The 22,728-nt window shown below is 33.1% G+C and overlaps 1 protein-coding gene across 1 annotated transcript in view; it reads right to left on the bottom strand.

Moving 5' to 3' along the window:
- LOC122408579 (laccase-like) overlaps positions 1-22,728 on the bottom strand; it is an 885,959-nt gene that overhangs the window by 146,239 nt on the left and 716,992 nt on the right. The window contains exon 5 of the mRNA XM_043415437.1: positions 5,002-5,203. Coding sequence (XP_043271372.1) covers positions 5,002-5,203 — 202 coding nt within the window. The remainder of the gene's footprint in view (positions 1-5,001; positions 5,204-22,728) is intronic.

Here is a 22,728-nt window from a genome sequence, read left to right as displayed (position 1 = left end):
GCAACGGTCCCCGCGCTTTCCCGTCCCCGCTCCCCCCTGAGATCACGGAGTTAGAACTGGTATAGCCTTACTACTGACCTGTACTGAAACGAACGATACCGCTCCACAACAGAGCCCGTAGCCGTACTAGCACGGCAATTAGCGGTACGCGGATTACTCAAAGAAAGGCGCCAGCGTACGGGCTCGCTTATCGACCCATTTCACGTAGATCACAAGGAAAATCAACTTTCATTAATTTTCATTGAGAAATTCATTGTTCTCTAACAGTAAAAGACAGAAATCAATAAGAAGTGTCTGTGCGAACTAATTAGTGGCAATTTCAGAGCAAATCCGTTATAAAACTTAAGAAAAATTCATGAAACAATTTCAAAGCAATCAATTCATATTCAAATAGATTTCGCGCGTCACTGCGACCAAGCTCGCAAGAGCCAATAAAAAAATTCAGCTAATAGGCGAATTTCTCGAATCACGAATGAGAAAATTACGTAGTTCCAATTGGCGATTGTGAGCTGTAGCACAAGCGCAGTTCATCAAAATAAAAATTTACGATTGGTCGCGATTAAGCAACCAATAATGAAGCACACCGAAGATAAAATTGGCGAATTAGAAATTTTAACACGCAATGAAGGTTTGAGACTATAATAAGCGAGCGAATCAGAAATATCACGAAGCCCGCCAATTTATTATGATTATTTCGCGTTGTTACATCAGCCGAGTATAAGAAGGCATCGAGAGCTAGTCTCGAGAGCCAGTCTTGCCCTCATCACGCTTGACTCGCTTACGCACGCCGATCTGCAGATTGAGCAACTCAAATCCGCATACGCAAATTTTCCAGCCGATTCTGACTTCGTAACTCAGAATCCACTTTGCAAAACGTAGATCACCACCGACTCAGTTTGGAAGGGCAGGCCCCATTCGATTCCGTTTGGGTTCAAAATTTCCACTCTGGGGCACCGATCTGACCAGAAGGGTGGGGACAGTTCGATTCCGTTCTGGACCAAGATTTCTGCCAGATTACCCTCCTTTTCCTGCCAAGAGGGCGGTGACCGTTCGGCTCCGTTCGGTCACAAGATTCATGGGGGAATCCTTCCCTTCATGCCAGGAGGGCGGAGGCAGTTCGGGTTCGTTCTGCCTCAAGATTCCTGGGTGGATTCAATTTCGGATGATAGGTGCCAACGTTTACGGCAATCAATAAAAAAAAACTTTTCTAACCCGAAGTTTTTGCTCTTGTATAAAATCATAAATTGAATGTCAAATAAAACTCCGTGCGTAGCGGAATTCAACTCGCAAGAAATCTTTGATTCATAATATTATTATCGCGAAATTTATTCAAATCACTCATTTAAAAACAAAATCTTTAAATTGCGAAATTCATCCTTTTATAGTCAACTTGCGAAAATTATTGTTAATTGCGAAATTTGTTATCAAAATTTATCTCTAATTGCGAAATCGATCTTTGACTTCGAAGTTTGTTTTTATTATGAAATTGATCATAATTCATCCTTAATTGCGATATCGATCTCTAATTGCGAAATTTATTTTTAATTGCGAATTTTGTTTTTATTGCGAAACTTATCGAAATTATTTAACTGAGAAATTTAGTTGCGAAATTTGTTCTTACTCTTCTCTAAATGCGAGATTAAGTCATTTGCGTGCGATCATTGTTCCCTTTTGAACTAAAAGAAAAATACCAAAAGAATAAACAAATCTTCTTTTGTTTGAACCAACAAGATTTTTTTTGTAAACGACTAGAAGCGGATAAAGAGATTATCCTTTCTTTTTGAATAAAACTCTTGATTTTTCACAGATCTTTCTCCACGCTTTTGTTTTTCTTTCATGCCTGCTCCTTTTTTTTATAAGAAGCTCGAATCTACGCGTAGCGGTGTGTTCTGACACAAAATCGTACCGTTACAGTACATTGAGTACTTCAAGACCATGTTTGCGATTGACATTATTGGTTAAAAATTCATGTCTGTAAGTCTACACCTAATCATTTTTGGATGTGATCAAATATTTTGTCTGCGTGGACATACATGGAGACATACAAAATTACAGCATTTTGCTGGCTTCAACATGCATTTTATCCGTCACTTTTTTTCTTGAATGTGACAGAATAAGTTTCAAAAATGTGGTTCAGGTAATTTTGAAGTGTTTTTCCCCGTATCACCAAAATCTGTATGACTGGTCCGTAGCGAGTACCAATGAACTTTGATATTTCTGTGAAGTGAAGTATGCCAATCTTTTCACTTTTTGGTTCCGACTGTAATATATGAACGGAGATATTCATTACTAAAGTCTTCAGCTACTTATTTCTGAATAGGTCTGAAATTGCTGTTTTCAAAAACCAATGCACAGATACATGAAACAATTTTGATTTCTGTTCACTTTCCAGTGCGCTGTCTTTTTTCTTTTTAGTTTAAGCATAATTAATTTCATGAATCTGTGGTACTTTTTTCTGTCTGTCATAACGTAGATGAAGGATTCGCAGCAGATACAGGAAAACTTTGAAAATTCTGTGTTCAGACATCCGCACCAAGTATTAGCACTTCCTATTTTTGATTATGGAATATAGGTATTTATAAATTATAAAATTTATAAAAAAATTATAGAATATGGATATACATAAATGATAAATAATTTAAAATGGTACAAAAAGTCAGCGGTGGCCCATTTAAGATTGGTATAAGAATTTATGTTTTCAAAATGCAATGCATACATATTAATAAAACAAGCAAATCTGTTGGTCCAGAAAAACTTCATACTTTTTCTTTCTCTGATTGGAAGTCAGCGGCTACGTGCAGAGTTTAAAAATTTTGTATATCGACATGTGTACATCAACTTGATATCTCTGGGTAAGGTAATATGAATTGAAAAGAATGCTTGAAAAAGTCATTGGAAGCACATTAATTAATGAAATAAAAATTTCTGGCATTAGAATTCAATACGCATATCTGAAAATTGCGAATTCTGGCGGATTTGGTGAGCATTATTATATTTTTTTCTATCTCCTGTCATATTTTAAGGAAAATCAATCAAAAAATTGATTTATTGAAAAATATTCATATCTTTTTTATTCACAACGATTTCATCAAAAAAATTGAAAATAAAATTTATAAAGGACGGGGGAAAATTCCACAATAATACAAAATATTCATAAACGTTACGGAAAATGATTTTAATCCCACAAAATTGTGGACACATTCGGAATCGTTGAAAAATTGGGAGGAACACGTCAAAAATTCAAAGAATATCAAACTGTTATAAATTGCACAAAACTTAACGACAATCATTGTATAAATTATTTTTAAACATCATAAAAGAAACATTGGAAAAACTTTCGAGAACCTTATTCAAAAATTTAGAACTATCACAGAAAACAGATTTGATATCAAGCCGCAAAAAACTTCTCTCGGAGAAAAAAAATTTTGACAAGTACATTGATGATTGCCCGTTTTCGAATTATACCCCAAAAAATGTAAACAAAAATTCTCAAATCTCGCAATAAAAATTATTTTAAACCATGAAAAATATTCAAATACATTACAATCCTACAGCATTAGTGAATGATATTATCCACTAATATACCGATTATGGCGGTATTTTCAACGTTAATGAGAGTTTTGAATTGAATTTCAAGCATTGCATACACACAACAAACATCCAGGGTTTAAACTTTTGACTATAATTATTTGTCATAATACGGCTTTCAATTTATAATTTAAAAAAAAGAGAAAAGAATATTTACGAAAATTTAATTTATTTCAGCATATAGGACAGAGTATTACTCGATAGATCGACCGATATTTGAATGTTGCATTCAAAACTCTGTTGATTTTTGTTCTTGAGTTCATCAACAGCAAGTTACATGAGATGAAAGAGAATTTTTTAATATTACTCCTTTCTCTTGCCTACTAATAGCCAATTTTATTTCTCAATTTTGCAAATCAAATAGGTAAGAAGGTACAAGAATATATCGATGTGACGAGTACTTTTGTCTCGAATGTGAACATTTAAAAGCTAAGTGAAAAGTTAAAAGAATGTTTCAATCAAATGTTCAATTTTCTGATCGTAGAATATATAGTTTTTATTTGTTTTTGAACTCAGCGTGATTGTGCATGGTTAGGTCAGCTTGATGTAACCCGAAAAACAAGATTTCAGAACTTTTGAGAAAAAAGACGTGATATAAGATCTCAAAAATTCCCCTTGGGAATAAAAGATTGGGACAAGTACATTGATAGTACTTTTAACACATATTTAAACATGATTTGTACCGATCTAAAATCGACGTCGAATCTTGTGAATAATACCAGGGAATCCTAAAAGTCTGAGAAGGTTCGATTTTCTTGCAAGATTCTGCCATCACAGCGTAACAAATTACTATAGCATTGGTGTGATTTTTTTTGGATTTAAACGCTTTTTACAGCAATTTCATAATGTTAAAACTCGGAATTACTAATAAAATACTTGTCCTCCGATTGATATCATAAATTTAAGTGCTGCACGTAACTCAAATGGTAACTTTTTTGATTCATAAGAACTTTCTCAAGTTCCTGATTGTACCCGTAGGAATGGATAGTCTGAATTATCATTAAATACTTGGCCTCGAATTGATATCATAAGTATTAATGCTGGACGTAACTTAGAAAAAAAATTTTTTAAATTAATTTCTTTTTTAATTTTTATTTTGATTTTTTGTTTTTTTATTTGCTACGATTGATTCGATTTTTTTGACACTTAAACAAATAGATACAGATTAGTATTTTTTTAAATGTAATGTTCTTTCAAGATTTGTGAATTTTTTTTAATTGTTCTTTTTAATTTCTTTACAGTTGTTTTGATGATTTTTTTTATAGATTTTTTTTCACATTTTTATTATACTTTGCTAGAACAATTGATGATGAAATCGATAACATATTACAAAAATAATGCATTTTCTGCAACTTTACAAAAAATTATCCAAGAATAAGCTATAACTCGAAAGAGGAACAAACGTTACTTTACCTAAAAATCTTTTATATGTGCCTGCCTTGAAAATCTCTTCTTCACTATACGTATGAAATCCAAAGGGCACATATAATTTAATGGCAGACTCCTCCTCGACCATTCCATTGTACATCTCTTCAGCACTTTCCAGTTGATCAAGGCAGATGAATTTGGACGAATTTTCTGAATCGTCACAGCGAACGTTCAATGCATTCAGTATCTATAAAAATGATTTGTCATTATAACTGACACTACTGGAAATCCAAATTCGAATAGTCATTCGTCAAAGAATCAAATGATTGTATTTAAAAACACAAATTCTTACAGACTATGTTGAAGGGGTTACACGAAGTTTGATAACACGAGAAAATAACACGATGCAAAAATAGTACCACATCAAATATGATATGACAATATATCACCATGACGAAATATCATCGTAACAATTCATAAAGCCTCAAAAATTCCCTTAGGAACAAAAAGGTTGGGACAAGTACATTGATGACCTCGTGTTTCCTGACCATATCACGAAAAATACAAAAAAATGTTATAAAAAACATTATGAAACAAACTGTAAATAATTTCAAGAGAACAATTCAAAAAAAAATTCACATATAATGAAAAAAACATTATATTAAAGAAATCTGTAATTTTAACGAACTCTGTAATTTTTTTTAAAGTGAAGAAATTCAAATAGAGCGAGAAAAATAAAAAAATCCAAAAGTTCCCCTAGGGAAAAAAAGGTTGGGACAAGTACATTGATGGTCCCTCGTTTGCTGATAATTCCATCCATAAAAAAAACTTGAAAAATTTTTTTTTTTTAAATTGTAAAAAAAATTATTATATAAAAAAAAATACAGAACAATTCGAAAAAATTTTCACAAATCTTGAAAAAACATTATATTAAAACAAAAACTAATCTGTATCTATTTTTTAAAGTGTCAAAAGACTCAAATAACAAGTAAAAAATAAAAAACCGAAAAATCGGTCTTGAAATCATTTTGGAAACCGATGCCTTGTCACGTCCCGCGTGCCACGTCAATACGCGGGTCGTGACGACGGCCTCCTCCGTCAGCTCGCGACTTGGCAACGGAGCGTCCTTGGGTGACCTCTGTGCGGTGCTTCGTGCCGCCGCGGGCCGGATGTCCTCGGAATGCACGCGGTCAGCATCGCCTGATCGCGGGCACCGGGGGCCGTCCGCGTGGACGAGCGAAATGCTGAGACGGTGGGAATCCCTGTCGCGACGATCGCTCTCGAGCTATCGTCGCCGCGGCGAGGATTCCCATGAATTAGTTCCGTTTGCTCTTGAGTGACTCTCGGTCATCCACGTGGATAACTCCGTAATTCAGCTAGCTCGCGGCGGGGTAGTAAATCCTGAAAGATTGGTGAACCGCACAGAGAACCATAAGTCTGTTTTCCGTCAACAAACGCAAAGTGAGCAACGCACAGCCTCTTGCCTCACGGACGTTCCTTTAGTGGTTATTATTATCATCAGATCAGTTGTCGAGTGTGAGTGAGTGTGAACAAGAGCGACGGCGGAAGGATTGTTTCCGCCGGTAAAGTAAGTTAAATTTTCTCAATCATTGTAACCTCCGTTTTCTTAAATTGTATTTGTAACTTTGTATGTCCAAATTGTACTCTCGAAATTATCCGTTCTTTTTAGTAATTCATTAAAACCTCACTTTGTTCCGAATTGCGTAGTTTTAATTTCATTTCAACCTTCGAGCGATCCCGTCGATCTCCCCGGGGCCCGTATGGGACCAAATAGGCATTCCCGACTAACCTCAATTGCATAACGCGAAAACAAATATCTCAGAGGAAATCCTGCAGCCTCTCTGCAGGTTGGTGGCAGCGTGACTACGATCGGACGTAACAGCCTCATTCTTCTTATTAAATTCGAACAGCTAAATCAACTGAAAAAAATTCCATCTAATTTACGTGCGGCATTAAAATTTATTATATTAATTCGAGGCCAAGTATTTTCTAATGAATTGAAAAAAGTTACCACTTGAATTACGTACAGCATTAAAATTTATGATATCAATCGGTGGACAAGTATTTTATTAGTAACTCCAAATTTTGACATTATTAAATTCTTCTAAGAAGCTTTAAAATCCAAAAAAATCACATGAAAGCTAGTCATATGTTACTCTATGGTGGCAGAGACTTATAAGAAAATCAATTCTTCTCAGACTTTCAGGATCCTCTGGTATTATTCACAAAATTCGACGTCGATTGGATCGATACAAATTATGTTTAAATATGTGTTAAAAGTACTTGTCCGGCCCATCACTATTCATTTAAATAAAAATCAATCACGAAAAAATGGAATTGTATGGCAGAATCCGGTTAAACATTTATTGAAATGCGATTAATTATTAGTTTAATGTTCTTAATAATAGTATAGGTTAGTTTTTATTCCGAATGGAATTCGTTCGCTGGAAGAATAAGTGAGAAGCAAAAATTGCCGTCATTGAATACAAACTGAAGAGTTATTTGTTAAACTTGAACATATATATTATGTACAATTATTTTCATTTATCAATGGACAATAATATCCCTTGTATATTGCTGAACAATTTCTTTGCTTTTTTTATTAAATTAGTGCAATTACGTAAAAATTACTTGAAGATAATTCTCTCAATTCCCTCTGCATGGATACTTGTGATCCATCAGTTCTAGACAAGCACTGATTGTTACTGGGATGACCAATTTAAACGGAAAGTGATGGGCCGGACAAGTACTTTTAACACATATTTAAACATAATTTGTATCGATCCAATCGACGTCGAATTTTGTGAATAATACCAGAGGATCCTGAAAGTCTGAGAAGAATTGATTTTCTTATAAGTCTCTGCCACCATAGAGTAACAAAGTTCCAAAAAATTCAACAAAAATATAAAACAATCAAAAAAAATTCTGTAAAGAAAAATAAAAAATTTTCAAAAAAAATAATAAATATTGAACAAATTGAAAAATCTACTATCCACGTTACATGCAGTATAAAAATGTATGATATCAATTGGAGGCCAAGTTTTTATTGATAATTTGAAATATTTATCGAACAAATTGGAAACTTTAATGAAATTCATGATAAATTATTTTCACGAAAAAAGTTAATGAAAAATAAGTCATAACAGAAGTTACGTGCAGTACTAAAATGAATTATATCAATTCGAGGTCAAGTATTTATCAGTTATTCGAAATATAATCTCCGGCGACAAATGAGCGTTGAGAATCCTTGTCGGGATCACAACGTTTCATCAAAATTACTAAAAAATTAATGGAAATAAAATCATTAAAAATTCACATGAAAGTCATTCGTTACTTCAACAAGGTACACACTTTACAGAATAGATTCCCCTACGACTTTCAGGATCCCCTGGTATTATTCACAACATTAAACTTCGATTGGATCGGGCAAATTATCTTCAAATACGTCTTAAACGTACTTGTCCGGCCCATCACTTTTTATTCAAATTGCTCATTCGAAAACAAATCAGGGCTGTTCTATAATGACAAATATAATAAAATGGATAGAAATAAAAATAATATCTCCAAGTAATTTGAACTTGATTGTTCGCAAGAACAATAAAAAGTGCATTCGCAAGAGCATAAAAAGTGATGGGCCGGACAAGTACGTTTAAGACGTATTTGAACATAATTGGTATCGATCCAATCGAAGTTGAATGGTGTGAATAATACAAGGGGATCCTAAAAGTCGGAGGGGAATCGATTCTTTAAAGTGTGTACCTTGTTGAAGTAACGAATGACTTTCATGTGAATTTTTAATGATTTTATTTCCATTAATTTTTTAGTAATTTTGATGAAACGTTGTGAGCCCGACAAGGATTCTCAACGCTCATTTGTCGCCGGAGATTATATTTCGAATAACTGATAAATACTTGACCTCAAATTGATATAATACATTTTAGTACTGCACGTAAGTACTGTTATGCCTTATTTTTCATTAACTTTTTTCGTGAAAATAATTATCATGAATTTCATTAGAGTTTCCAATTTGTTCGATAAATATTCCAAATTATCAATAAAAACTTGGCCTCCAATTATATCATACATTTTTATACTGCATGTAACGTGGATAGTACATTTTTCGATTTGTTCAATATTTATTATTTTTTTTGAAAATTTTTTATTTTTCTTTACAGAATTTTTTTCGATTGTTTTATGTTTGCTGATTTTTTTTGAACTTTTCAATTTTTCGTTTATTATTTCTATAGAATTTTTTTCCTGGTTCTGAATATTTTTTCTATGTCATCCAGAAACAAGAGACCATCAATGTACTTGTCCCAACCTTTTTTCCCCTAGGGGAAGTTTATGGTTTGATATCACGCCTTTTTTCTCAAAAGTTCCTCATTTATGTTATGACGGTTATAGGATTTTAGTATAAATTTCTATGAATTATTTGCTTAGTACATTTTTATAGATTCCATTCTCATACGAACATTTTTTATGGGATAATCTTTTTCATGAAATTATCAGCAAATAAGGGACCATCAATGTGCTTTTCCCAATCTTATTTTTCCTGGGTATGATGTTCGGCTTATAAAGTTGGTTTCCACCATAAAAGACCAATTTTTCGTAAAAATTGTAGTGAAAATATTTCGTCACAAGTCAGCCTTTGAACTTTGGCGATTTTTTTCCTTATACTCTAATATGTTATGCCTATTTGGAACTCAACCGCATGAAGGAATCCGAGATGAGGCCCGAGAAATGAATTTCGGTTTATAATGTTGGTTTCCACGTAAAAGACCAATTTTTCTTCAAAATTGTACTGAAAATATTTCGGCACTGGTTTGGTCTTGGACTTTGGTGATTTTTCTCCTTGTCTTCTAATATGTTTCGTCTATTCGGAACCCAAGAGCATGGAGAAAAGTGTGTTGCGGGCCGAGATATGATTTTCGGCCTATAACGTTGGTTTCCACGAAAAACAACAAATTTCTCGTCAACATTGTACAGAAAATTTTCCGTCACAGGTCTGTCCATGGAGTTGGGCAATTTTTTTTCTTCTACTCTAATTTGCTATACTTATTGGGAACCCAAGAGAATGGTAGAAAGCGGGTTGGGGGCCGAGCTATGATTTTCGGCTTATAACGTTGGTTTCCACGAAAAAGGACCTATTTTTCGTCAAAATTGTACTGGAAATATTTCGGCACTGGTTTTTTTTCCACGTTGGTGATTTTCCCCCTTATCTTCGAATATGTTTTGTGTAATAGGAACCCAAGAGAGTGAAGAAATGCCTCTCGTGGGCTGTAATATGATTTTCGGCTTATAACGTTGGTTTCCGCGACAAAAGATCTATTTTTCGTCAAAATTGTACTGAAAATATTTCGTCACCTGTCTGTCCTTGGCCTTTGGCGATTTTTTCCAAGTCTTCATACCAAGAAAGAACTGATGTAAAGATTTCCTTAATAGAACAGAATTTTTTTAACCCTTTTCTTCAAAATTCAAATGAAAGATAGATCAAATTCAAGACACGAAAAATCCAACAGATTTGCCCACTTTAAATGTCGCTTTTGCATTCTGAATCTAGAGATTTCATTTCATCCAATACGTGCCCTCAATGAAATATATTTCCAAAGTTTGTAAGTGGCCGCTGAGTTTTAATTATCCACAGTTTGATAGTTGCTGAAAAAAAGTACCCGGAAACTTCTAACATTTATTATGCCAGAACTCAAAGCATTAAAAAAAACTAAGCGTACTTAATTCAACATAGCAACAGAATTCAAAGACGTTTAAGGTACCTGCATTGGTTTGGGAGGAAAACCATTTCAGGACAATTCAAAAATGAATTCAGAAATTCGAAAACTCACAATGGAGTAGAATAAGGACAATTGAAGTATCTAGAAAAGCGGAAGACTTTTGTGATGAATTTTATAGATTACATGATACGGTTGGAGTAAATGATTTAAATGATTGGCACACATGCTGCAACACAGAAATATCAAAATTTGGAAGTATTCGCTGTATATCAGTCATACAAACTTCAATACTATTTGAAAAGGAACACTTACAAACTTGCCGAACCAAGTTCCCTTACATATTACCATAATCGAAGATAAGGGGTGATCCGTCGCATATATAATATCAAGAGACTCGGTAGAGTCTCGGGACAAGTACATTGACAGCCTTGTCGTCTGCTGGCCTGAGGCTCTCGCCGAGACTATATTTTCTCTGAATAAAACGATTCACGGTGGTGGGGGTAAAATTGGCATGTGACTTTCTTTAATTGCAAAGCTCATGAGTTATGTACGGCTTTGAAAATTGAACTTTTAGCTAATTAAGAAGTTCTCTGTCGAATGAGTCCAAAATCAGCATGCTCGGTGTCGTAATTTCTGAGAAAAAACTTTGCACGTGCTTAAGACTATGCAAAAGTTACCAACACATTCAGGATTTTACGTATCTGTATACGCGTACTCCAACCGCTACAAACATAGGCCTCTTGGCCCCCATGATCACCAATCCCTGGTGAGAGAAATTTTGTTGCAACCAATGAAGAGTGAGAGAATTTTTGGGCCAATGACATTCAAGAAAAAGGGCAAGGAAGTTTTGCGGACAGCTAAGGAGCTCGAGAGCTCGAAAGTACTCGAAAGTCACCAGCTGAAATTTCACGTCATGTTGACATTTGGGGTTGTGATGTTATGAAGTGCGTGCGGGAAAATGAAAATAATTTTCGCGTCATCTAACGAAGTGCATATTGATATTTATTTTGTTAAAGCTTGTGGAATACTAAACCGGTATAAAAGCGGCCGCGTAAATGTAGACTGTGATCTGCGTGTGAAAATAAAAAATATTAAAAAATGCGCGATGCATATGTCAACGAAACTTTTCAAGATTTCATTATTTCGTTCGATTGGAAATAAGTGTCAACTGACAAGGAAAGTCTTTCCGCTGTCCCCCTCCGATTTTAATGAAACTTGAATATGTTATTCTACATCAAAATCTAAGAGACACGTATTTTTTTTTTTATCGGCGGAAAAACGTTTCTAGTGGGTGAAATCATCCCTTGAAGTTGAGACCTCCGAGAGGTACTTTTCAGGTTTCACCTATTTCCACTTTAGATAATCGAATGCACCCAAATGGATAATTACCTTAATGATAAACGATGAAAAATGCAACTGGTTTCACATCGGGGGGTTGCATAAGTAAAAAGTTGTAGAGGTTGAAATTCACAAAATCGTTATAACAAAAAAACTATTGCACCTATCTCGATGAATTTAATTGCATTTTGAAGAGGGTAAAAAAATAGTAGATACGGGTTTTTGCGTTTTCCTCGCAAATCAAGTTAAGGGGGTGAACTACCCCTATGTATGTTTACGCTTAATCTCAATCAAACGGCAGTAATTCTTTTTTTTCTTGTTTCCTCTCCTCGTAATACGTTTTTTCTTCAAATTTACAACATCCACATATCAACAGATGGATGGATTTTTCCTGCAATTACATTTTCCTAACTCGTGAAAGTGATAGAACCCAAAGTATGCGTCCAATCTTAATGGTTTGTTTTTTCTTTGAAGGCATTTTGAGACTCTTCTAGTTATACTTAAAAGATTCTATTCAAAATTTATTTAAACAATGGATTTGATCTACTTGAGCAAGGAAAATTGCAAAAAATCGAATTTTTCCGTTGAAAATTCTACCATTTTATGAATTCTTTATTTTTTGTAACTTTTTACGGTATTCATACGAATTACATCCATAGTTTAAAAGAATTCACTTATTTATTTTTTCCGCGACAAATTATAGATTGGATAACTTTTACGAATAACAATTTTTTTTATTAGTTAATAATGAATAAACCACAAGATAAATTTAAAAATATGTACCCTAGGGAAAAAAAGGTTGGGACAAGTACATTGATGGTCTCTTGTTTCTGGATGACATAGAAAAAAGATTTAGAACCAGGAAAAAAATTCTATAAAAATAATAAACGAAAAATTGAAAAGTTCAAAAAAATTCAACAAAAATAAAAAACAATTGAAAAAATTCTGTAAAGAAAAATAAAAAATTTTCAAAAAAAAATCATATATTTTGAACAAATTGAAAAATGTACTACCCAAGTTACATGCAGTATAAAAATGTATGATATCAATTGGAGGCCAAGTTTTTATTGGTAATTTGGAACATTTATCGAAAAAATTAGAAACTGTAATGAAATTCATGATAATTATTTTCACGAAAAAACTTAATGAAAAAAAAGACATAACGGAAGTTACGTGCAGTACTAAAATGTATTATATCAATTCGAGGTCAAGTATTTATCAGTTATTCGAAATATAATCTCCGGCGACAAATGAGCGTTGAGAATCCTTGTCGGGCTCACAACGTTTTATCAAAATTACTAAAAAATTAATGGAAATAAAATCATTAAAAATTCACATGAAAGTCATTCGTTACTTCATCAAGGTATACACTTTAAAGAATCGATTCCCCTCCGACTTTCAGGATCCCCTGGTATTATTCACAACATTCAACTTCGATTGGATCGATACAAATTATGTTTAAATAAGTGTTAAAAGTACTTGTCCGGCCCATCACTTTCCGTTTAAATTGTTTATTCAAATAAAAATCAGGGCTTGTCTAGAACTGATGGTTCACAAGTCACAAGTATTCATGCAGAGGGAATTGAGAGAATCATCTTCAAGTAATTTTTACTTAGTTGCACTAATTCAATAAAAAACGGAAACAAATTATTCCGCAATATACAAGGGATTTTATTCTGCATCGATAAACTAAACAAATTGTACATAATATATATGTTCAAGCTTACAAAATAACTCTCCAGTTTATATTCAATGATGTCAATTTTTACTTCCTACTTATTCTTCCAGCGAACGAATTCCATACGGAATAAGAACTAACCTATACTATTATTAAAAGCATTAAACTAATAATGAATCGCATTTCAACAAATTTTTAACCAGATTCTGCCGTACAATTTCGTTTTTTTATGATTGATTTTTTATTGAATGAATAGTGATGGGCCGGACAAGTACTTTTAACACTTATTTAAACATAATTTGTATCGATCCAATCGACGTTGAATTTTGTGAATAATACCAAGGATCCTGAAAGTCTGAGAAAAATCGATTTTCTTATAAGTCTTTGCCACCATAGAGTAACGAATGACTAGCTTTCATGTGATTTTTTTTGGATTTAAAAGCTTCTTAGAACAATTTAATAATGTCAAAATTTGGAGTTACTAATAAAATACTTGTCCACTGATTGATATCATAAATTTTAGTGCTGCACGTAACTCAAGTGGTAACTTTTTTCAATTCATTAGAAAATACTTGGCCTCGAATTGATATAATAAATTTTAATACTGCACGTAAATGAGATGGAATTTTTTTCAATTTATTTAGCTGTTCGAATCAGATAAGAAGAATGAGGCATCGATTTCCAAGTTTTTTTTTTTATGGATGGAATTATCAGCAAACACGATACCATCAATGTACTTGTCCCAACCTTTTTTTCCCTAGGGGAAGTTTATGGTTTGATATCACGTCTTTTTTCGCAAAAGTTCCTTATTTATGTTTTGATGAGTATATAATTTTAATTTAAATTGCTATGAATTATTTACGATTTACTGCTTATAACGTTAGTTTCCACGAAAAACGACCTATTTTTCGTCAAAATTGTGCTAGAAATATTTCGTCACAAGTCTGTCCTTGGACTTTGGCGATTTTTTTCCTTGTATTCTAATATGTTTTGTCAATTAAGAACCAAAGAGCATGGTGGAAAGCGGGTTGGAGGCCGAGATATAATTTTCGGCTTATAACGTTGGTTTTCACGAAAAAAGACCTATTTTTCGTCAAAATTTTACTGGAAATATTTCGTCACAGGTCTGTTGTTGGACTTCAGCGATTTTTTTCCTTGTACTCTAATATGTTTTGTCAATTAGGAACCCAAAAGCACGGTGGAAAGCGGGTTGGAGGCCGAGATATGATTTTGGCTTGTAACATCTGATTCGTTGAAAAAAGACTGATACCGCACAATCAGTATACTAGTGAAGAACATTATACACTAATGCTGTAGGATTGTAATATATTTGATATTTTCTTACGGTTCGAAATCATTTTTGTTGTGTGATTTAAGAAGTTTTGTTTACATTTATTGTGGTATAATGCGAAAACGAGTGATCATCAATGTAATTGTCCAAATTTTTTTTCTCCGAGAAAGGATTTTTACGGCTTGATATCAAATCTTTTTTTTGTGGTAGTTCTAAACCACAAAAAATATTCTTAAATAAGATTTTCTCAAGTTCTCCAATGTTTCTATTGTGATATTTAAAAATAATTCTCCTTTCTCCAATGATTTTCTTTAAGTTTTGTACAATTTATAACAGTTTGATATTCTTCGAATGTTTGAAGTGATATCCTCAATTTTTCAACCATTTCGAACGTGTCTATAATTTTTTGGGATTAAAATCATATTCCGTAAGGTTTTTCAATATTTTGTATCATTGTGGAATTTTCCCCCTTCATTTATAAATTTTGTTTTCATCTGTTTTGATGAAATCATCGTGAATAAAGAAAACATGAAGATTTTTCAATGAAACGAATTTTTCGATTGATTTTCCTTAAAATTTGACAGAAGGAGAAAGAAAAAAATATATATAATGTTCACCAAGTCCACCAGAATTCGCAATTTTCACATATGTTTAATGAATTCTAATGCTAGTTATTTTTATTTCATTAAAAAACGTGCTTCCAAGGACTTTTTGAAGCAATCTTTTCCATTCGTATTATCATTCCCAGAGATAGAAAGTTGACGCACCCACGTCGATGCACAAAATTTTCAAACTCTGCATGTAGCCACCAAGGTTCAACCGGACAAAAGAAAAAGTATGAAGTGCGTCAAGACCAACAGAATTGCTTACTTTTTAACATGAGCATTGCATTTTGAAAACATAACTTCTTATGCCATTCATAAACAGGCCATCGCTGACTTTTTGTATCATTCATCATTATTTTTTATTATTGATTATTATTTATAATCCATTTCCAAATCCTATAATTCATGTATAATTTTTATTATTTGTAGATATCCATATTCCATAATCAAAAAAAGGAAGTACTAATACCTGGCATGCATGTCAATACACAGAATTTTCCAAATTTGCAAGTATTCGCTGCGATTTATTCATCTAAATTTTGGTACAGACAGAAAAAATTACCACCGATTCATAAAATTTATTATGCCAAAACTAAAAGGAAAAAAGACAGCGCACTTGAAAGTGAACAGAACGCATAATTGTTTCATGTATCTCATTCATATATTACAGTTGGAACCAAAAAGTGAAAAGATTGGCACACCTACCGCTTCGCAGGAATATCAAAGTTCATAGGTATTCGCTGCGTACCAGTAATACAAACTTTGGTGCTATGGGGCAAAAAACTTTAAAATTACCTGAACCACATTTTTGAAACTTATTATGGCATATTCAATAAATAAAGTGACAGATACGCTGCATGTTGAAATAAATCAAATAGTGTAAAAAGTGACAGACAGATACGCTGCATGTTGAAGTAAATCAAATAGTGTAATTTAGTATGTCTCCATGGTTATACACAGACAAAATATTTGATCACATCCAGAAATGATCAGGCGTAGACTCACACACATGAATTTTTTAATCCATAATGTCAATCGTAAACATGGTCTGGAAATACTCAATATACGTGTCGCTTCATCATGTTGTCAAACTTAAGATGTGTTCATTGCATTTGGAAGATACAAATTTTGATATCACGAAAAATAAGCAACCAATGACTTATTGAAATGAATTTCCAAATTCATCATGCAACAATTCAAGTGAATATCTATGTATTTACATGGCCCAAAGATATTTTAAAACTCGTGTTTGTAAACAAGCAATCATGAAAACTTTTTGTTATGAATTTTCCAATTTATTGACATCAATATGAGGAAATAGAAATACGAATGTCACTCGAATTGTCTAGAGAATGAATAGAAATTAGTATGGATACACTGTAAGCTAAGGAGGTGGGAAAAAGGGCCCGGTGAACACGGCCAAACGAAATGAAAGAAAGTATGACAATAATACATTGAATTAGACACTTTTACTTGACCGAAGTTTTTCAACATTTATTTGCTTTCATTTACATACAATCACGCATATTTTTTCTATAATGTAATTACACAACATAAAATTTCTGTTTGGAAAGAACGTTTGAGAGGTTATATAATGAGCGAAAGTTTATTTTTCTCACATAACTCCCGTTGAAAATTTTTGAAGAACCAGAACCAGGATTGCAACAAAATTATGTCATAAATAAACGTAAAATATCAAAGAATTTGTACAAGGAGAAATTTCCCAATACTAATATATGTTCTATATAACAAACACTCGCGAACCGATTGCGATGAGCGTAAACTAACCCACATGGTTTTCACAAAACTTACATAACATTTTTTTTTTATAGTCATATAAGAATTTTGAATCGAATTCATACAGCTCGTACTATTTCTCCGAAATTTTATCATTCAGATCGCTGTTGCTATTAATTTGCTCATGCCATCAAAAACTGACAGATGGATGTATTATATATCACGTCAAAGTCACTATATGTCTGGTTTTCGTAATACTGTATGACACCACATACCACTATTTTTAATAAAATAAATACATATTTAACACTTTATTAGATGAAAAATATTTTTTTGTCACCCCGCACTTCGTAATGTCGAAAATCCGTTTGTTATAACATCAATAACTGACGGCTGACTGATGGTCTTGTATATATATTCATAAACTGTATTCCGCTGGAACGGTACAGCAAGTGTCCTGACCAATCACAACTCATTATTTCTGTAGCCGGGATCCCGGGACCCGAGCTTCCATAGAAATGGGTTATAGCTGGCATCAAGAGGCCTTTGATGGTGTTCTGTACAGACACAGTAAATCCATAGATGTGTTAGTAACTTTTGCATAATCTTGAGCCCGTGCAAAGTTTTTTCTCAGAAATTACGCCACCGATCGTATTGATTTTGGGCGCAATCGAAAGAGAATTTCTTAATTAGCTGAAAGTTCAATTTTCAAAGTCGTACATAACTCATAGGCTTCGCAATTAAAGAAAATCACATGCCAATTTTACCCCCACCACCGCGAATCGTTTTATTCAGAGAAAGTATAGTCTCGGCGAGAGCCTCGGGCCAGCGGACGACAGGGCTGTCAATGTACTTGTCCCGAGACTCTACCGAGTCTCTTGATTTCGAATAACTGATAAATACTTGACCTCGAATTGATGTAATACATTTTAGTATTGCACGTAACTTCCGTTATGACTTTTTTTTCATTAACTTTTTTCGTGAAAATAATTATCATGAATTTCATTGAAGTTTTCAATTTGTTGGATAAATATTCCAAATTATCAATAAAAACTTGGCCCCCAATTGATATCATACATTTTTATCCTACATGTAACTTGGATAGTACATTTTTCAAAGTCTTCAATATTTATGAATTTTTTTGAAATTTTTGTATTTTTCTTTACAGAATTTTTTCCATTGTTTTTTATTTTCTTTGAATTTTTTTGAACTTTTCAATTTTTCGTTTATTATTTTTATCGAATTTTTTTCCTGGTTCTAAATCTTTTTTCTATGCCACCCAGAAACAAGAGACCTTCAATGTACTTGTCCCAACCTTCTTTTCCCTAGGGGAAGTTTATGGTTTGCTATCACGCCTTTTTTCTCAAAAGTTCCTCATTTATGTTATGACGGTTGTAGGATTTTAGTATACATTTCTATGAATTATTTTCTTAGTACATTTTTATAGATTCCATTCTCATACGAACATTTTTTATGGGATAATCTTTTTCATGAAATTATCAGCAAATAAGGGACCATCAATGTACTTTTCCCAATCTTATTTTCCCTAGGTATGATGTTCGGCTTATAAAGTTGGTTTCCACCATAAAAGACCAATTTTTCGTAAAAATTGCAGTGAAAATATTTCGTCACAAGTCTGCTCTTGAACTTTGGCGATTTTTTTCCTTACACTCTAATATGTTATGCCTATTAGGAACTCAACAGCATGGAGGAATCCGGGATGAGGCCCGAGAAATGAATTTCGGTTTATAATGTTGGTTTCCACGTAAAAGACCAATTTTTCTTCAAAATTGTACTGAAAATATTTCGGCACTGGTTTGGTCTTGGACTTTGGTGATTTTTCTCCTTGTCTTCTAATATTTTTTGTCTATTGGGAATCCAAGAGCATGAAGAAATACGTGTTGTGGGCCATAATATGATTTTTGGCTTATAGCGTTGGTTTCCACGAAATAAGATCTATTTTTCGTCAAAATTGTACTGGAAATATTTCGTCACAGGTCTGTCTTTGGACTTTGGTGATTTTTCTCCTTGTCTTCTAATATGTTTTGTATATTGGGAATCCAAGAGCATGAAGAAATGCGTGTTGTGGGCCATAATATGGTTTTCGGCTTATAACGTTGGTTTCCACGAAATAAAATCTATTTTTCGTTAAAATTGTACTGAAAATATTTCGCACCTGTCTGTCCTTGGACTTTGGCGATTTATTCCAAGTCTTCATACCAAGAAAGAACTGAGGTAAAGATTTCCTTAATAGAACAGATTTTATTTATCCCTTTTCTTCAAAATTCAAATGAAAGATCAAATTCAAGACACGAAAAATCCAACAGATTTGCCCACTTTAAATGTCGCTTTTGTATTCTGAATCTAGAGATTTCATTTCATCCAAAACGTGCCCTCAATGAAATATATTTCCAAAGTTTGCAAGTGGCCCCTGAGGTCCAATTATCCACAGTTTGATAGTTGCTGAAAAAAAGTACCCGAAAACTTCTAACATTTATTATGCCATAACTCAAAGCAGCAAAAAAAACTAAGCGAACTTAATTCAACAAAGCAACAGAATTCAAAGACGTTTAAGGTACCTGCATTGGTTTTGGAGGAAAACCATTTCAGGACAATTCAAAAATGAATTTAGAAATTCGAAAACTCACAATGGAGTAGAAAAGGAAAATTGAAGTATCTAGAAAAGCGGAAGACTTTTGTGATGAATTTTATAGATTACATGATACGGTTGGAGTAAATGATTTGAATGATTGGCACACATGCTGCAACACAGAAATATCAAAGTTTGGAAGTATTCGCTGTATATCAGTCATACAAACTTCAATACTATTTGAAAAGGAACACTTAAAAACTTGCCGAACCAAGTTCCCTTACATATTACCATAATCAAAGATAAGGGGTGATCCGTCGCATATATATTTATCCACAGAAATTTCAGAGTTCGCAGGTATCTACTGTGGTTCAATGTATCTGCGCAATGAGCTTCGAAGACAGCAATTTTAAATCTATCCATAAATGAGCAACTGAAGACTTTTATAATCAATTTTTTACTTCATATAGATATTACAGTTAGAGACAAAATGTAAAATGAATGGCACAGTATTTAAATTGTATAGTTTGCAGATTTTTGCAGTATTTTAATGATCCGAATCTACAGCATTATAATGAAAAGTTGTCAAAAGTCATGATGTTACATTAAAATGACATAGCGCAGATTGTATTCTGCAATTCTGTAAGTTTCTGGGGATGTTGGTAGGCATCATATTTGATCGCATCCAAAACTGAGCAACAGTAGATTTATCGGAATGATTTTTTTTTTATAATAATTCCATATTTGTAGTTTGTAAAGTGGAAATACTCAACATACATGTCATTCTATAAGTTTTATTATCAAAATTTGTGTTTGCATACCACATTCCCAAGATATGACTTTTCGTATCATTAGCAAAAAAAGCATCCAAAGGCTTTCTGGAAAAGTTTCCAAATTTATCACTCGACAGACCTAATTGGAAAAGAATAACTACACACTATACCAAGACCAGATTTTTTTTTGAAAATCTGATTTACAAAATGTGCAATTCAAGATCATAGTTAGAAACCTCTCGAATCATGTTACCACAATCATCATAAAGGAGTAGAAAATCATAGAATACATATTAGGCAACGAATTAATAATATGAATCGATCCGCTGCAAACTGATGGGGTGAAAACAAGGATCGGAGAGGGCAGAGCTAAACTGAATATCAAGCAAAATATGGGGATGTTTAAAAATAATGACGACACAAGAAATACATTAGAAAACATTTATTCAATCAAAGTTTCTAATATCATTCTAACAGTTGCGTGTATTTTTGTTCTATTTATTCGTATATATAACCTATGTACACATGATATGTAACCACGCCACTGACAATATATGCGCACTGGACAATATTTCTCGTACTCTGGTTTAATTGAATGATTATTTCAGTCAACACTTATTTCCAATCGAACGAAATAATAAAATCTAGAAAAGTTTCGTTGACATATATGCATCACGCATTTTTTATATTCTTTTTCACACACACATCACAGACTACATTTACGCGGCCGCTTTGATACCGGTTTAATATATCACAAATAACAAAATAAATAGTAATATGCACTTCTTTAGATGACGAAAATTATTTTTTTATTGATCCCGCACGCACTTCGTAATGTCGAAACTCTGTTCATACGATCAAAAACTGACAGATGGTTTGTACATATATATTGAAGCGAAACACTGACTCGAGAACTTTATTTTATTTTTATTTGACGCCATGGTACGCACGAGTGTTTACACCGGCGGCCATGTTGAAAAACTGTCACTTCGCGAAGCGGTGCTCGGGAAGTGAGGCGCTCAGCGCTGCCAACTCAATTTCGATTCCACAAAATTCCCTAGATTTGTGAAATTCTATATTTTATTCAATTAAATAAACTCTATCTTATTGAAAATAATGATGCGGATTGTTAAAGAAACGTATTGTGGACAATTTGGTGAAAATTTCAGATTAAAATTATTTAAAAACTTAAGAAAATATTTCTTTGAAAGATCGAGCGTGCACAATGCGCATGCGCGATGACCTACTTTCACAGGCACGTGCAATAGACGCAGTCACGAGCAAATGATTAATTAAAATTAAATAAAAATGTTATTGTTTAGAAATTTGTTAGAAATCATAGCAAAATAATTGAAAAAGATACGAATTGTGCATAAAAACAATAAAAATTGAGTTTATTAAATTTCATTAAATTCTCGCACATGCGCAGTGTGACTGCAGCTCGACTCGGCCAATTGGGACCCACGCGGGGGAGTTAGCACACCAATCAGAGAATTTAGAGTGGGAGTCCCTGGTTCGAGATTAAGTCGCGTAGCGAATTGGAGTAAGGGACAAAGTCCAAGCGCGTTATTATTATTATTTCCTTTGTTCGGGAGAGTATAAACCCTAGGGAAAAAAAAGGTTGGGACAAGTACATTGATGGTCCCTCGTTTGCTGATAATTCCACCCATAAAAAAAACTTTAAACAAAATTTTTTTTTAATTGTAAAAAAAATTATTTCATAAAAAAAAATACAGAACAATTCGAAAAAAATTTTACAAATCTTGAAAAAACGTTATATTAAAAAAAAACTAATCTGCATCTATTTTTTAAAGTGTCAAAAGAATCAAATAACAAGTAAAAAATAATAAACCGAAAAATCGCCCTTGAAATCATTTTGGAAACCGATGCCTCATTCTTCTTATTTGATTCGAACAGCTAAATCAATTGAAAAAAATTCCATCTAATTTACGTGCAACATTAAAATTTTTTATATCAATTCGAGGCCAAGTATTTTCTAATGAATTGAAA

Source organism: Venturia canescens, chromosome 3, assembly GCF_019457755.1.
Source record: "Venturia canescens isolate UGA chromosome 3, ASM1945775v1, whole genome shotgun sequence".
Taxonomy (NCBI): Eukaryota; Metazoa; Arthropoda; class Insecta; order Hymenoptera; family Ichneumonidae; genus Venturia; species Venturia canescens.
This window is presented reverse-complemented; position numbering and strand designations above follow the sequence as displayed.